The 14266-nt window shown below is 36.2% G+C and overlaps 2 protein-coding genes across 4 annotated transcripts in view; one reads left to right on the forward strand and one right to left on the reverse strand.

Moving 5' to 3' along the window:
- LOC115254075 (uncharacterized) overlaps window positions 1-14266 on the forward strand; it is a 47137-nt gene that overhangs the window by 11466 nt on the left and 21405 nt on the right. The window lies entirely within an intron of this gene.
- Window positions 1383-2923, reverse strand: LOC134284129 (uncharacterized). Its single transcript, XM_062842441.1, has 2 exons — window positions 2710-2923; window positions 1383-2655 (listed from the first exon to the last, which is right to left on the reverse strand). Exon 2 carries the CDS (start codon window positions 2542-2544, stop codon window positions 1684-1686), a length of 861 nt encoding a protein of 286 aa, XP_062698425.1. The 5' UTR covers window positions 2545-2655; window positions 2710-2923; the 3' UTR covers window positions 1383-1683.

A 14266-nucleotide genomic window follows, 5' to 3' on the forward strand; every position in this document is an offset into this window, starting at 1 on the left:
CTAATGAATATTTGAGTTTGCTGAGCTTATTCGAGGATTCTTGAAGAGTTTTAGAGTATTCCTCGATATTTTGTGATTATTTAGGAATTCTAATTAAAATTTGAGTTTGATGAGCTTATTCTAGGATTCTTGAAGAGTTTTAGAGTATTCCTCGATATTTTGTGATTATTTAGGAATTATAATGAATATTTGAGTGTGATGAGCTTATTCGAGGATTCTTGAAGAGTTTTAGAGTATTCCTCGATATTTTGTGATTATTTAGGAATTCTAATGAATATTTGAGTTTTCTGAGCTCATTAGAGGATTCTTGAATAGTTTTAGAGTTTTCCTCGATATTTTGTGATTAATTAGGAATTCTAATGAATATTTGAGTTTGATGAGCTTATTCGAGGATTCTTGAAGAGTTTTAGAGTTTTCCTCGATATTGTGTGATTATTTAGGAACTCTAATGAATATTTGAGTTTGATGAGCTTATTCGAGGATTCTTGAAGAGTTTTAGAGTATTCCTCGATATTTTGTGATTATTTAGGAATTGAAATGAATATTTGAGTTTTCTGAGCTTATTCGAGGATTCTTGAAGAGTTTTAAAGTTTTCCTCGATATTTTGTGATTATTTAGGAATTCTAACGAATATTTGAGTTTTCTGAGCTTATCCGAGGATTCTTGAAGAGCTTTAGAGTATTCCTCGATATTTTGTGATTATTTAGGAATTCTAACGAATATTTGAGTTTTCTGAGCTTATTCGAGGATTCTTGAAGAGTTTTAAAGTTTTCCTCGATATTTTGTAATTATTTAGGAATTCTAACGAATATTTGAGTTTTCTGAGCTTATTCGAGGATTCTTGAAGAGTTTTAGAGTATTCCTCGATATTTTGTGATTATTTAGGAATTCTAATGAATATTTGAGTTTGCTGAGCTTATTCGAGGATTCTTGAAGAGTTTTAGAGTATTCCTCGATATTTTGTGATTATTTAGGCATTCTAATGAGTATTTGAGTTTGATGAGCTTATTCGAGGATTCTTGAAGAGTTTTAGAGTATTCCTCGATATTTTATGATTATTTAGGAATTGAAATGAATATTTGAGTTTTCTGAGCTTATTCGAGGATTCTTGAAGAGTTTTAAAGTTTTCCTCGATATTTTGTGATTATTTAGGAATACTAACGAATATTTGAGTTTTCTGAGCTTATTCGAGGATTCTTGAATAGCTTTAGAGTATTCCTCGATATTTTGTGATTATTTAGGAATTCTAACGAATATTTGAGTTTTCTGAGCTTATTCGAGGATTCTTGAAGAGTTTTAGAGTATTCCTCGATATTTTGTGATTATTTAGGCATTTGTTAGGACGACTTGTCGCGGAACAAAAACCACACATCGGTAGCAGCTTCTACTTCAGGCAGCTCCAATACTGCAAATTTATTTAATTATATTATATTCAAACTTATCACGTAATTTAACTTACAATGTAGTAAATGTTCTCGGGACAGACGAATCTCCTAACCGGAGTGTAGTTCCTATCTTCCTCGTGAACCAAACGACACTGCCGAGTCATAAAATTATCGCTACCGTCGGCCTTCGTGCGGCCGCTTATACATTCCACTCGTGCATCAGGGTTACCAGTTCCAACCAACATCAAAGCGTACTAAAACTGTACGCAACATTCCCCCCCGTTGAACTGGTGACGAACTAGATCTTCCAATTTATTGAAATAGGTCCCGCGGTTCGATGCTTCTCCAGATTTGCGAAACGCTTTGCTACACAGCAACCTTGAATTAGATGGCGACACCGTACTGCAGTAGATACGAATTGCGGTAGGTACGAGTAAAACGAGCCAACACCTTCCACTGCTAGAGCGCAATTCCCGCCGGGATCAAACAGCAGCGTTTTCATTTGATGACAATCGCCTCGCTTTCTACCGCGCCGGCGGCGAGCACACTCATCCAAACAGTTTCGTTTCGCACAGGTCTCGTACGCGTCACACTCAACAAAAGACATTGTTTTCACGACTTCAGTTTCGTAGTTTGATTCATTCAGTAGAGCTGTAGTATACATTCGTTTGTTCCTGTTGATCGATGACGTCAGCGATCGGGTGCTAACGAACGAAACAGCTGAAGAATCAGCTGGTATTATTTTCCTGATCTCTCCGCGCTTTGTGTGTGCCGTACACACTGGGTCACAGCTGATGACGCTTTTCGGAACAGAAACTGGAGAGTCTATATTTTTCGAATGCGATGCTTTAGTGCAGTCATTTTGCGGCTGGGTTTTGTCACTCGGATTCGGCTCCTCCGCCGTTCCCTCGCTGACTTTACTCCCGTTGTGTTGCCGTAACACTGCTTTCCTCTTCGCGCTGAATTCTGACCTCATTTTCTGTACTGCCTTTTTGAATTCTTCCTCAATTTCCACCAGCTCTTGCTGGTACTCTTCTTCAATTCGGCGTTGTTCTTCTTCATAACATTTTCGCCGCAACTCACTCTGCTCTTGTTGATGCTTCCGCCATAGCGCGCTCTTCTCTTCTAGAAGGGAAAGTTCTCTCAACGTACTTTCCATGGCGGGATGCTTCTGGCTGATGAATTACATTTATTGGAGTTTGTTAGGACGACTTGTCGCGGAACAAAAACCACACATCGGTAGCAGCTTCTACTTCAGGCAGCTCCAATACTGCAAATTTATTTAATTATATTATATTCAAACTTATCACGTAATTTAACTTACAATGTAGTAAATGTTCTCGGGACAGACGAATCTCCTAACCGGAGTGTAGTTCCTATCTTCCTCGTGAACCAAACGACACTGCCGAGTCATAAAATTATCGCTACCGTCGGCCTTCGTGCGGCCGCTTATACATTCCACTCGTGCATCAGGGTTACCAGTTCCAACCAACATCAAAGCGTACTAAAACTGTACGCAACACTAATGAGTATTTGAGTTTGATGAGCTTATTCGAGGATTCTTGAAGAGTTTTAGAGTATTCCTCGATATTTTGTGATTATTTAGGAATTCTAATGAATATTTGAGTTTTCTGAGCTCATTAGAGGATTCTTGAATAGTTTTAGAGTTTTCCTCGATATTTTGTGATTAATTAGGAATTCTAATGAATATTTGAGTTTGATGAGCTTATTCGAGGATTCTTGAAGAGTTTTAGAGTTTTCCTCGATATTGTGTGATTATTTAGGAATTCTAATGAATATTTGAGTTTGATGAGCTTATTCGAGGATTCTTGAAGAGTTTTAGAGTATTCCTCGATATTTTGTGATTATTTAGGAATTGAAATGAATATTTGAGTTTTCTGAGCTTATTCGAGGATTCTTGAAGAGTTTTAAAGTTTTCCTCGATATTTTGTGATTATTTAGGAATTCTAACGAATATTTGAGTTTTCTGAGCTTATTCGAGGATTCTTGAAGAGCTTTAGAGTATTCCTCGATATTTTGTGATTATTTAGGAATTCTAACGAATATTTGAGTTTTCTGAGCTTATTCGAGGATTCTTGAAGAGTTTTAAAGTTTTCCTCGATATTTTGTAATTATTTAGGAATTCTAACGAATATTTGAGTTTTCTGAGCTTATTCGAGGATTCTTGAAGAGTTTTAGAGTATTCCTCGATATTTTGTGATTATTTAGGAATTCTAATGAATATTTGAGTTTGCTGAGCTTATTCGAGGATTCTTGAAGAGTTTTAGAGTATTCCTCGATATTTTGTGATTATTTAGGCATTCTAATGAGTATTTGAGTTTGATGAGCTTATTCGAGGATTCTTGAAGAGTTTTAGAGTATTCCTCGATATTTTATGATTATTTAGGAATTGAAATGAATATTTGAGTTTTCTGAGCTTATTCGAGGATTCTTGAAGAGTTTTAAAGTTTTCCTCGATATTTTGTGATTATTTAGGAATTCTAACGAATATTTGAGTTTTCTGAGCTTATTCGAGGATTCTTGAATAGCTTTAGAGTATTCCTCGATATTTTGTGATTATTTAGGAATTCTAACGAATATTTGAGTTTTCTGAGCTTATTCGAGGATTCTTGAAGAGTTTTAGAGTATTCCTCGATATTTTGTGATTATTTAGGAATTATAATGAATATTTTAATGTGATGAGCTTATTCGAGGATTCTTGAAGAGTTTTAGAGTATTCCTCGATATTTTGTGATTATTTAGGAATTCTAATGAATTTTTGAGTTTTCTGAGCTTATTCGAGGATTCTTGAAGAGTTTTAAAGTTTCCCTCGATATTTTGTGATTATTTAGGAATTCTAACGAATATTTGAGTTTTCTGAGCTTATTCGAGGATTCTTGAATAGCTTTAGAGTATTCCTCGATATTTTGTGATTATTTAGGAATTCTAACGAATATTTGAGTTTTCTGAGCTTATTCGAGGATTCTTGAAGAGTTTTAGAGTATTCCTCGATATTTTGTGATTATTTAGGAATTATAATGAATATTTTAATGTGATGAGCTTATTCGAGGATTCTTGAAGAGTTTTAGAGTATTCCTCGATATTTTGTGATTATTTAGGCATTCTAATGAGTATTTGAGTTTGATGAGCTTATTCGAGGATTCTTGAAGAGTTTTAGAGTATTCCTCGATATTGTGTGATTATTTAGGAATTCTAATGAATATTTGAGTTTGCTGAGCTTATTCGAGGATTCTTGAAGAGTTTTAGAGTATTCCTCGATATTTTGTGATTATTTAGGCATTCTAATGAGTATTTGAGTTTGATGAGCTTATTCGAGGATTCTTGAAGAGTTTTAGAGTATTCCTCGATATTTTGTGATTATTTAGGCATTCTAATGAGTATTTGAGTTTGATGAGCTTATTCGAGGATTCTTGAAGAGTTTTAGAGTATTCCTCGATATTTTGTGATTATTTAGGAATTCTAATGAATATTTGAGTTTGCTGAGCTTATTCGAGGATTCTTGAAGAGTTTTAGAGTATTCCTCGATATTTTGTGATTATTTAGGAATTATAATGAATATTTTAATGTGATGAGCTTATTCGAGGATTCTTGAAGAGTTTTAGAGTATTCCTCGATATTTTGTGATTATTTAGGAATTCTAATGAATATTTGAGTTTTCTGAGCTTATTCGAGGATTCTTGAAGAGTTTTAGAGTATTCCTCGATATTTTGTGATTATTTAGGAATTCTAATGAATATTTGAGTTTAATGAACTTATTCGAGGATTCTTGAAGAGTTTTAGAGTATTCCTCGATATTTTGTGATTATTTAGGAATTCTAATGAATATTTGAGTTTTCTGAGCTCATTCGAGGATTCTTGAATAGTTTTAGAGTTTTCCTCGATATTTCAACAAATCATCGATAATCAACAAATATTCGTAAATTTTTCAACAAACTCTCGAGCAATCTCATTGAACCCAAATGTTCACCAGAATTCCCAGATCATCATAAAAATCAACAAATATTCACAAATACTTCAACAAACTCTGGAGCAATCTGATTGAACTCAAATATTCACCATAATTCCCAGGTCATCATAAAAATCAACAAATATTCACAAATAATTCAACAAACCCTCAAGCAAGCTCATTGAACTCAAATATTCTCCAGAATTCCCAGATCATCATAAAAATCAACAAATATTCACAAATAATTCAACAAACTCTCGAGCAAGCTCATTCAACTCAAATATTCACCCGAATTCCCAGGTCATCATGGAAATCAAGAAATATGCACAAATACTTCAAGAACCCTCGAGCAAGCTCATTGAACTCAAATATTCACCCGATTTCCCAGGTCATCATAAAAATTAACAAATATTCACAAATACTTCAACAAACTCTCGAGCAAGCTCATTCAACTCAAATATTCACCAGAATTCCCAGGTCATCATAAAAATCAACAAATATTCACAAATACTTCAACAAACTCTGGAGCAAGCTCATTGAACTCAAATATTCACCAGAATTCCCAGATCATCATAAAAATCAAGAAATATTCACAAATACTTCAAGAACCCTCGTGCAAGATCATTCAACTCAAATATTCACCCGAATTCCCAGGTCATCATGGAAATCAAGAAATATTCACCAATACTTCAAGAACCCTCGAGCAAGCTCATTGAACTCAAATATTCCCCAGAATTCCCAGATCATCATAAAAATCAACAAATATTCACAAATACTTCAACAAACTCTCGAGCAAGCTCATTCAACTCGAATATTCACCCGAATTCCCAGGTCATCATGGAAATCAAGAAATATTCACAAATACTTCAAGAACCCTCGAGCAAGCTCATTGAACTCAAATATTCCCCAGAATTCCCAGGTTATCATAAAAATCAACAAATATTCACAAATACTTCAACAAACTCTCGAGCAAGCTCATTGAACTCAAATATTCACTCGAATTCCCAGGTCATCATGGAAATCAAGAAATATTCACTAATACTTCAAGAACCATCGAGCAAGCTCATTGAACTCAAATACTCACCAGAATTCACAGGTCATCATAAAAATTAACAAATATTCACAAATACTTCAACAAACTCTGGAGCAAGCTCATTGAACTCAAATATTCACCAGAATTCCCAGATCATCATAAAAATCAAGAAATATTCACAAATACTTCAAGAACCCTCGTGCAAGCTCATTCAACTCAAATATTCACCCGAATTCCCAGGTCATCATGGAAATCAAGAAATATTCACCAATACTTCAAGAACCCTCGAGCAAGCTCATTGAACTCAAATATTCACCCGAATTCCCAGGTCATCATGGAAATCAAGAAATATTCACCAATACTTCAAGAACCCTCGAGCAAGCTCATTGAACTCAAATATTCCCCAGAATTCCCAGATCATCATAAAAATCAACAAATATTCACAAATACTTCAAGAACCCTCGTGCAAGCTCATTGAACTCAAATATTCCCCAGAATTCCCAGGTTATCATAAAAATCAACAAATATTCACAAATACTTCAACAAACTCTCGAGCAAGCTCATTCAACTCAAATATTCACTCGAATTCCCAGGTCATCATGGAAATCAAGAAATATTCACTAATACTTCAAGAACCATCGAGCAAGCTCATTGAACTCAAATACTCACCAGAATTCACAGGTCATCATAAAAATTAACAAATATTCACAAATACTTCAACAAACTCTGGAGCAAGCTCATTGAACTCAAATATTCACCAGAATTCCCAGATCATCATAAAAATCAACAAATATTCACAAATACTTCAAGAACCCTCGTGCAAGCTCATTCAACTCAAATATTCACCCGAATTCCCAGGTCATCATGGAAATCAAGAAATATTCACAAATACTTTAACAAACTCTCGAGCAAGCTCATTCAACTCAAATATTCCCCAGAATTCCCAGATCATCATAAAAATCAAGAAATATTCACCAATACTTCAAGAACCCTCGAGCAAGCTCATTGAACTCAAATATTCCCCAGAATTCCCAGATCATCATAAAAATCAACAAATATTCACAAATACTTCAAGAACTCTCGAGCAAGCTCATTCAACTCAAATATTCCCCAGAATTCCCAGGTCATCAAGGAAACTAAGAAATATTCACAAATACTTCAAGAACCCTCGAGCAAGCTCATTGAACTCAAATATTCACCAGAATTCTCAGGTCATCATAAAAATCAACAAAAAAATACTTCAACAAACTCTCGAAAAAAAATCATTCAACTCAACTATTCACCAAAATTCCCAGGTCATCATAAAAATCAACAAGAATACACTAATATTTCAAAAATTTTCGTGCAAGGTCATTGAACTCACATATGCACCAGAATTCCACGTTTTATCAACGTCTACAAACCATGAGAGCTTTCGAGCAGTCGTGATTTTTATTCATAGTTCAATGAAATATGGTTTATGTGAATGACTAAATTGTTACGTGTTGAGTATTATATAAATCGGATGTAGCGCTGAATGAAAGCTCTTACATTTTATTATATTTATTCATACAAACTTCGAACTGCACATAAATAATATCATTGAATGTTTGTATATTCGAGCAATTTGCTCGAACAGCATGAAATTATTTCCAAAACAACTGTTACTGTTTCAGCAGCTACCAAACGCACCCGCTTTACCGTGCTTCATTGTTCTCTCCTCTCGAAACAAGCTGGCTGAGCATTGGTATGTACGGACCGATGCAATTGTTTCCCCACTTGACTGCTGAGCGGTGCTGTGTTATCAAGGCAGCCCAAAAACGAGTTTATTTTTAGTCAATACGCACCCGTTCAAACGTCAAATCCCGGTCAACCATATCTTTAAAAATCTTTACAATTCTTTATAACGATCTTTAAAGACGTTCATATCAAAAATCGATAGCGATCGTCATCGTTTCTTAAAGAAATTTAAATTGGAGCAAAGTCACATCGTTATCGATTGATAAATAAATGTTTTTGAAGATAAATCGATACTGAAAATAGTGGGTTCTGTTTTATCGACCTGTCAAAATCATCAAAAAACTAAAAATAACAACTACCTCACCACCCACCCTTCCTGTTCATATATGTATTGTGATTTTTTTCTAATCATTTCCAAAATTGGGAATTGAACTTATACTCGTAGGAACTTGAAGGTGTTATGTTGATGCTTACTTACTGAGTCACACACTATTACTAAGATTATGGCTGGCCAAAAGCATATTCCTTCAAATTTGAATATTCAAACATAGAACCAATTACCAATTTGTAATTTACGGTAGTTCCCAAAGGTGCAACAGAGCTAAGATTTATCTAGCATTTATAAACTGAATCTTTGTTGGGAAACCTCAAGTTTTCAAATCAAATAAGATCCACATAATTTCATAAAGGTCCCCGCCCGGTCAACCTTTAGCGCAGGTGTAAGTTTTTCTGGAGCATGGCAATCATCGGGTGGGTAACCATTAATCACGGCGGTGCGGCGCAGTGGCTTCCTACTGCGAATGAAATTTCATATATACCTACCGACAGCATCAATTCCTGTCCTGGATTGCTGTCCCGGGGAGTAATCCGGTGAAATGCGGCCTTATCCGGACCTAAGAAACATTTTTCCGCTGGGAGAAACCGTCTTTTCACTTTGGTTTCATTTTTTTTAACTCGGGTAAAACCAAAACATTCATCCTGTCATTCAAAGTATCAAAATATCTTTGCTCAGCTTCATCAAACGATACCGAGCAGAACGATAAAGGAGCATCGTGACTGATATTTGTGTTTCGATACCAATATGCAAAGTTACGTTGATATCGGAAAATGAATATTTTCCGATAAATATTCATGAAGTAAACCAAAGTTCCAGCGACAACATGGAATTTAACGAAATAAATTTACGTTTCGGTAAAGGTTTTTATCTAATGACCGATAAAGGATATTTTTCAAGTTTCGTTATCGATCGATGAAGTTGTTTGAATTTTTGTAACGAACTAACTAGTAAAGAATAGCCGACATTAATCTTTACATTTTGGTAAAGAACTTTAACGAAGTTTATGAAATGGTTGACCGGGATCCGTTATGTCGTGTATTGGTCTCATGCTTGGTCTCATGCGATTTTTTTTTTCTTTTGCTCTGTGCTATGGTTTGCAGGAGGGTAAAGATAAAATAGAAATCAATGTGCACGGATCATCGGTTTCATGGTTGCCAATGATCATGTTTCTGCCACTCGGCAAAATGTACAACAATAATTGATTTTATTTTGTGTGATTTTATAAAGATTGTTGGTACTAACATTGCTTATTATACAAAACTGATAATAATTTAATCGTGAGTAATTCCATACAAACTATCCTTGCCCTGATATTTTCATTACTTTTCATTACTAGAAAGCAGCTTATTTTCTTATTTTTTCTTTACCTAACGTATGTACACTGGAACATGGCCTGCTTCTCAGCTTACTGTTTTATGAGCCCTGCCACAGTTATAATTACAATTATTTTCTTCAGAATGTATGTTATTCGAATATGTCGAATACAACTATTCACTTGCTTGAATAATTATACAAAACTTACATATAAATGTTATAAGAAAACCTGATTACCAAGAGCCAAATAGAAACCAGAGTTATGATACTGATTCATGTTGTAGCATTTTAGGGATTCCCCCCACACAATCTTGGCCACCCTGCCACCCTTGATCAGGCGGGAAAGCTTTCCTCTCTGAGAGAACTACAACGTGCTTTCTAAACGACAACACGTGACCATATCAATTTTTTAACGGACGAGCTTGACCTCAGACCTTAAACTAATCGGTGGGCATCACTGCATTTTGCAGTGAAACATAGTAGCCATGATTTCAGTGTGCTATCTTTGGCGCCATATGCAGCAATGTTGCCTGCTTGGAAGCTGGAGGATCATTGCTAAAGTTTGCCCAATTGGATACAAATCGATAACTAATTAATGAGGCGTCCGATTTGAATGCGGTCTTCGGCAAAGTTGTAGCTGATAGAGTAACCTAGAAGTACCAAGGGTCAACTAATCCTCTAGGGCACTTGGGGAAATGCTAAGGTCGATTGAATGAAAAACATCGTTTTCTCATAGTAATTTCCATACAAACTTTGAAGGGCTTGTGCAGTCTCAATTTTCAACCAAATGAGCTCAAAATTTGGGAGAAGGCATAGAATCTGGTTATGAATCGAATAGGCGGTGTGGAGCAAAAACGATTTTTTGAACCACGCTATAATGCTTCATGTGGGCACAACTGTATCCTTATAACTGTAATATCATTTCTCGCCATCAAAATTTGAATATTTTTCATGAAAGCCTGTGTACAATATTGGTTGAATCTAAACCGAAATTAATAAGAAAAATCTTTAAAATTTTAACACAAGTATGAGGAGCGGACCTGGTGTGCTGGTTAAAGCACGTGACTATCACGCCGAGGACCTGGGATCGAATCCCACTCCCGACAAACTCACACAAATGTGAGTTCTTCCTTCGGAAGGGAAGTACAGCGTGGGTCTCGAGATGAACTAGCCTAGGACCAAAAATCTCGTTAATACAGATAAAAAAATATAAATAAAAAAAACACAAATATCAGGCATACTGCATCAATCCTGGTGGACATTATATTTTGATGTCAAAACTAAAAAGGAGAAGAAATGTGAAAGTGCTTTACAGTTGCTCAAACGTACACGTACAGTTTTTAGAGAAGCCTATAATATGTTTCATTAGAATTGTAAAAAACTGCTACAGGGAATTGGAATTCTTAAGAGAATGTTTCTGTAAACACTGTAATTTTGTGTAACTGTAAAAAATTCTTCCGCAATTTTAATTTTGTTTATTTGGCATTGACCATAGTTTTGCTTGATTATATCATGTCAAAAGAGTGTAGATATTCTTAGTCATTAAAATTTCCATTACGAATAGCTCCTGAACCAATTTGGGGAATTTTTTTTTTTTTTTTTTTTTTTTTTTTTTTTTTTTTTTTATATTTGATTCAGTATTTAACTATACAGTCATTCATCCTATTACTATATTAGAGAAAAAGTATCAAATTTTAGATAATAAATCAGAACGTCTAAGAAATTTTACAAGTTTGTCTTCTTCTTCTTTTTCAAAGCTAAGGATTTCACATAAATTGTCTTTAAGATTGCATTGACTTCTTTGTAATTCATACTTTCTGCAATCCACAAGTATGTGCCGCACTGTCAATACTTCATTACACGTTTCACATATATTTGAGTCTCTACTAAATAGATGCCTATGGGTTATGTTCGTGTGCCCTATCCTTAATCTACTTAATGCTCTCTGTTCCACTGCAGACGACCGATCTATCCATGGAAAAGTGGAGACTTTCACTTGTCGAAGAAAGTTGGAGCACCTGAACCATTCATTTTCCCATTTATATCGGATAGCTGCTTTACAACTTCGTATGGCATCTTCTCCCGGGATGGGAATTTCCATTATTTCCGCTGTTGTTCCTTGCTTTGCTGGGTTGTCTGCTCTAACGTTTCCTGTAATTCCGACATGTCCTGGTATCCAGCATAGTACAACTCGTTTTGTTAATAGTTCCTTCTCCAACTGTTGAATCCAAGGATGTCTAGACTGCCCCTTTTGAAGTGCTTCCAGTGTGCTTGCTGAGTCCGAAAAGATAACCGTTTGTTCGTTTTCATTGACAAGGTTTTGTACAGTGTAGAGAACAGCCATTGCTTCAGCGGAAAAAACTGAGCACTCCTTGGGTAGTCCAATCGAAATATTGATATTATCTGAAGCTATTCCAAAACCGACGTTTCCAGAGTCTACAGAGCCATCAGTGAAAAATTTTCGGTACTGTTGATATGAATTGTTGAGCAAATGACGGTAAATCTGATTTGCTTTGATTGGGGGTTGCCCAACCTTATAATTATGTTTAACAGTCCAATCGATATTAGGTTTTCTGTCGTACCAAGATCTTCCAGTTATGCAAGGTAGACGGGCGATACAGGGAATTTGATTGCCAGTAAGGTTTTCATAGGCGAATCTGGCCCTTCGTATTGAAGGGTAGTTGCGCATGATGTGTGCGGCATCATTATCTTCTTGTTGGTTAGATTCTTGTCTATCACATAGAAGATTCTCCTTTTCTAGTAAACGAATAGATTTCGATGCAGTCTGCTGGATTACTAAATAAGAAAAAGGTAATTGTCCAGATTCTGCCATTATCGATTCGATTGGACTTGAGCGAAATACCCCACATGCTTCACGTACTCCGGCGTTATATAGAGGTTGTAGCATTTTCATATTGGTTGAACTGCCCCCGTTAACCAATGCTATTCCAAAAAGTAGCTTTGGAAGAAGGACAGTGTTGTTGATTTGTAATAGTGTTTTCCTGGCTCCTCCACCCATACGGTTTCCTATTGCTTTAAGAAAATTTATTGTTGTCTGACATTTGTTTCGTACTTCAGCAATATGTCTCTTAAAATTCAAGCGACTGTCGAAGAATACTCCAAGAATTCTAGCATATTTTACTACAGGGATGGATTCATGATTCATGATCAAATCAGGTGTTTCCGGGTGTTTTCGTTTTTTGCAGATATGCATGAATCTGGTTTTTTCGCTGGATATGGTTAAACCGATTCGTGCGCTCCATTTTTCAAGCGCTTTGGCAGCTTTTTGCAGTCTTTTCCTAACTGCTCTAGGCGTATGTCCTTTTACAACTACTATAACGTCGTCAGCATATACAAACATTTCAATTTCTTTGGGAGCGTCATTGAAATTCGTCTCCATTAATACGAGAAATAGTGTCACTGATAATGTAGATCCCTGCGGCACTCCTGTCTGTTGAACACGCTTGGATGACAAGGTATCCCCAACCGCAACACGAAAGCACCGGTCAGTCAAAAAACTTCGTACGAAATTTAGCATTCTTCCTCGGATTCTCCAGCCATCCAATATTGATATAATTTTATTTCTATTAGCTGTATCATACGCCTTTGTGATATCGATCATGAGAATTTCGCAGTGATCGTTGCTATCCACTACGTTTCGTATCGATTCTTCTAATGCTGCCAAATATAGGTCGACCCCTCGACCCTTACGGAAGGCGAATTGGTGTTTATTCAACCGTTGGTGTTTTTCCAGAGCTTCCTCGAGCCGTCTATTTACCATGCGCTCGACAGTCTTGCCTAAGCAACTAAGCAAAGTTATTGGACGCTGATTTCCCAGAACTTTTGGGTCCTTGCCTAACTTGGGAATCGGTATGACAATTCCTTCTTTCCAAATATGTGGTATTTCGCCTGTTCTCCAAATACAGTTGATCGTGTCGAGTAGTTGCATTTTAACTCGTATTGGTAGATGACATAGCATTGGATAGCTGATGTTGTCAATTCCTACAGATTTACTACCAGCCTTATCTAACGCCCATAATAACTCGTCAATTGTGAAGTCTTCGTTGAAGCCATCAATCGTTGTTCCTTCGCCTGAATGATTCGATTGACTTTCGATCGTTTCTTCGGATAAGCTGGAAACTTGCTGAAAAAAGTCGGCTAGTTGTTCTGCAATACTCCCTGGTTCAGTGACTGTTTCATCACCGATCTTCAAAACGCGGTTGTGGCTTCGTCGTTTACCGCAGAAGGCATTGAAGCGTTGCCACATTTCGTTGCTGGATGTTTGGGGGTTAAAACTGGCTGCAAACGATTCCCATGAGGTCTTTTTCGCGCATTCAACTATTTTTCTAGATTCATTTCGGGCCAGTTTGAAGTCTGTTAAAGCTGCTGCTTTTCGTGGATCATCATTCTTCAAGCGTCTTAGTTTCCGCAATTTTCGTCTACGCTCCTTAATCGCTGCTTCGACTTCGCTGTTCCACCAGGGGGTTACTTTCTTTCCTACGTTGCCGGAT

Source organism: Aedes albopictus, chromosome 3 (assembly GCF_035046485.1).
Source record: "Aedes albopictus strain Foshan chromosome 3, AalbF5, whole genome shotgun sequence".
In the NCBI taxonomy this organism is placed as follows: Eukaryota; Metazoa; Arthropoda; class Insecta; order Diptera; family Culicidae; genus Aedes; species Aedes albopictus.

Excerpts from the sequence above, each read along its gene's own strand:
- LOC134284129 (XM_062842441.1), bottom strand. The coding sequence starts at position 2,544 with ATGGAAAGTACGTTGAGAGAACTTTCCCTTCTAGAAGAGAAGAGCGCG.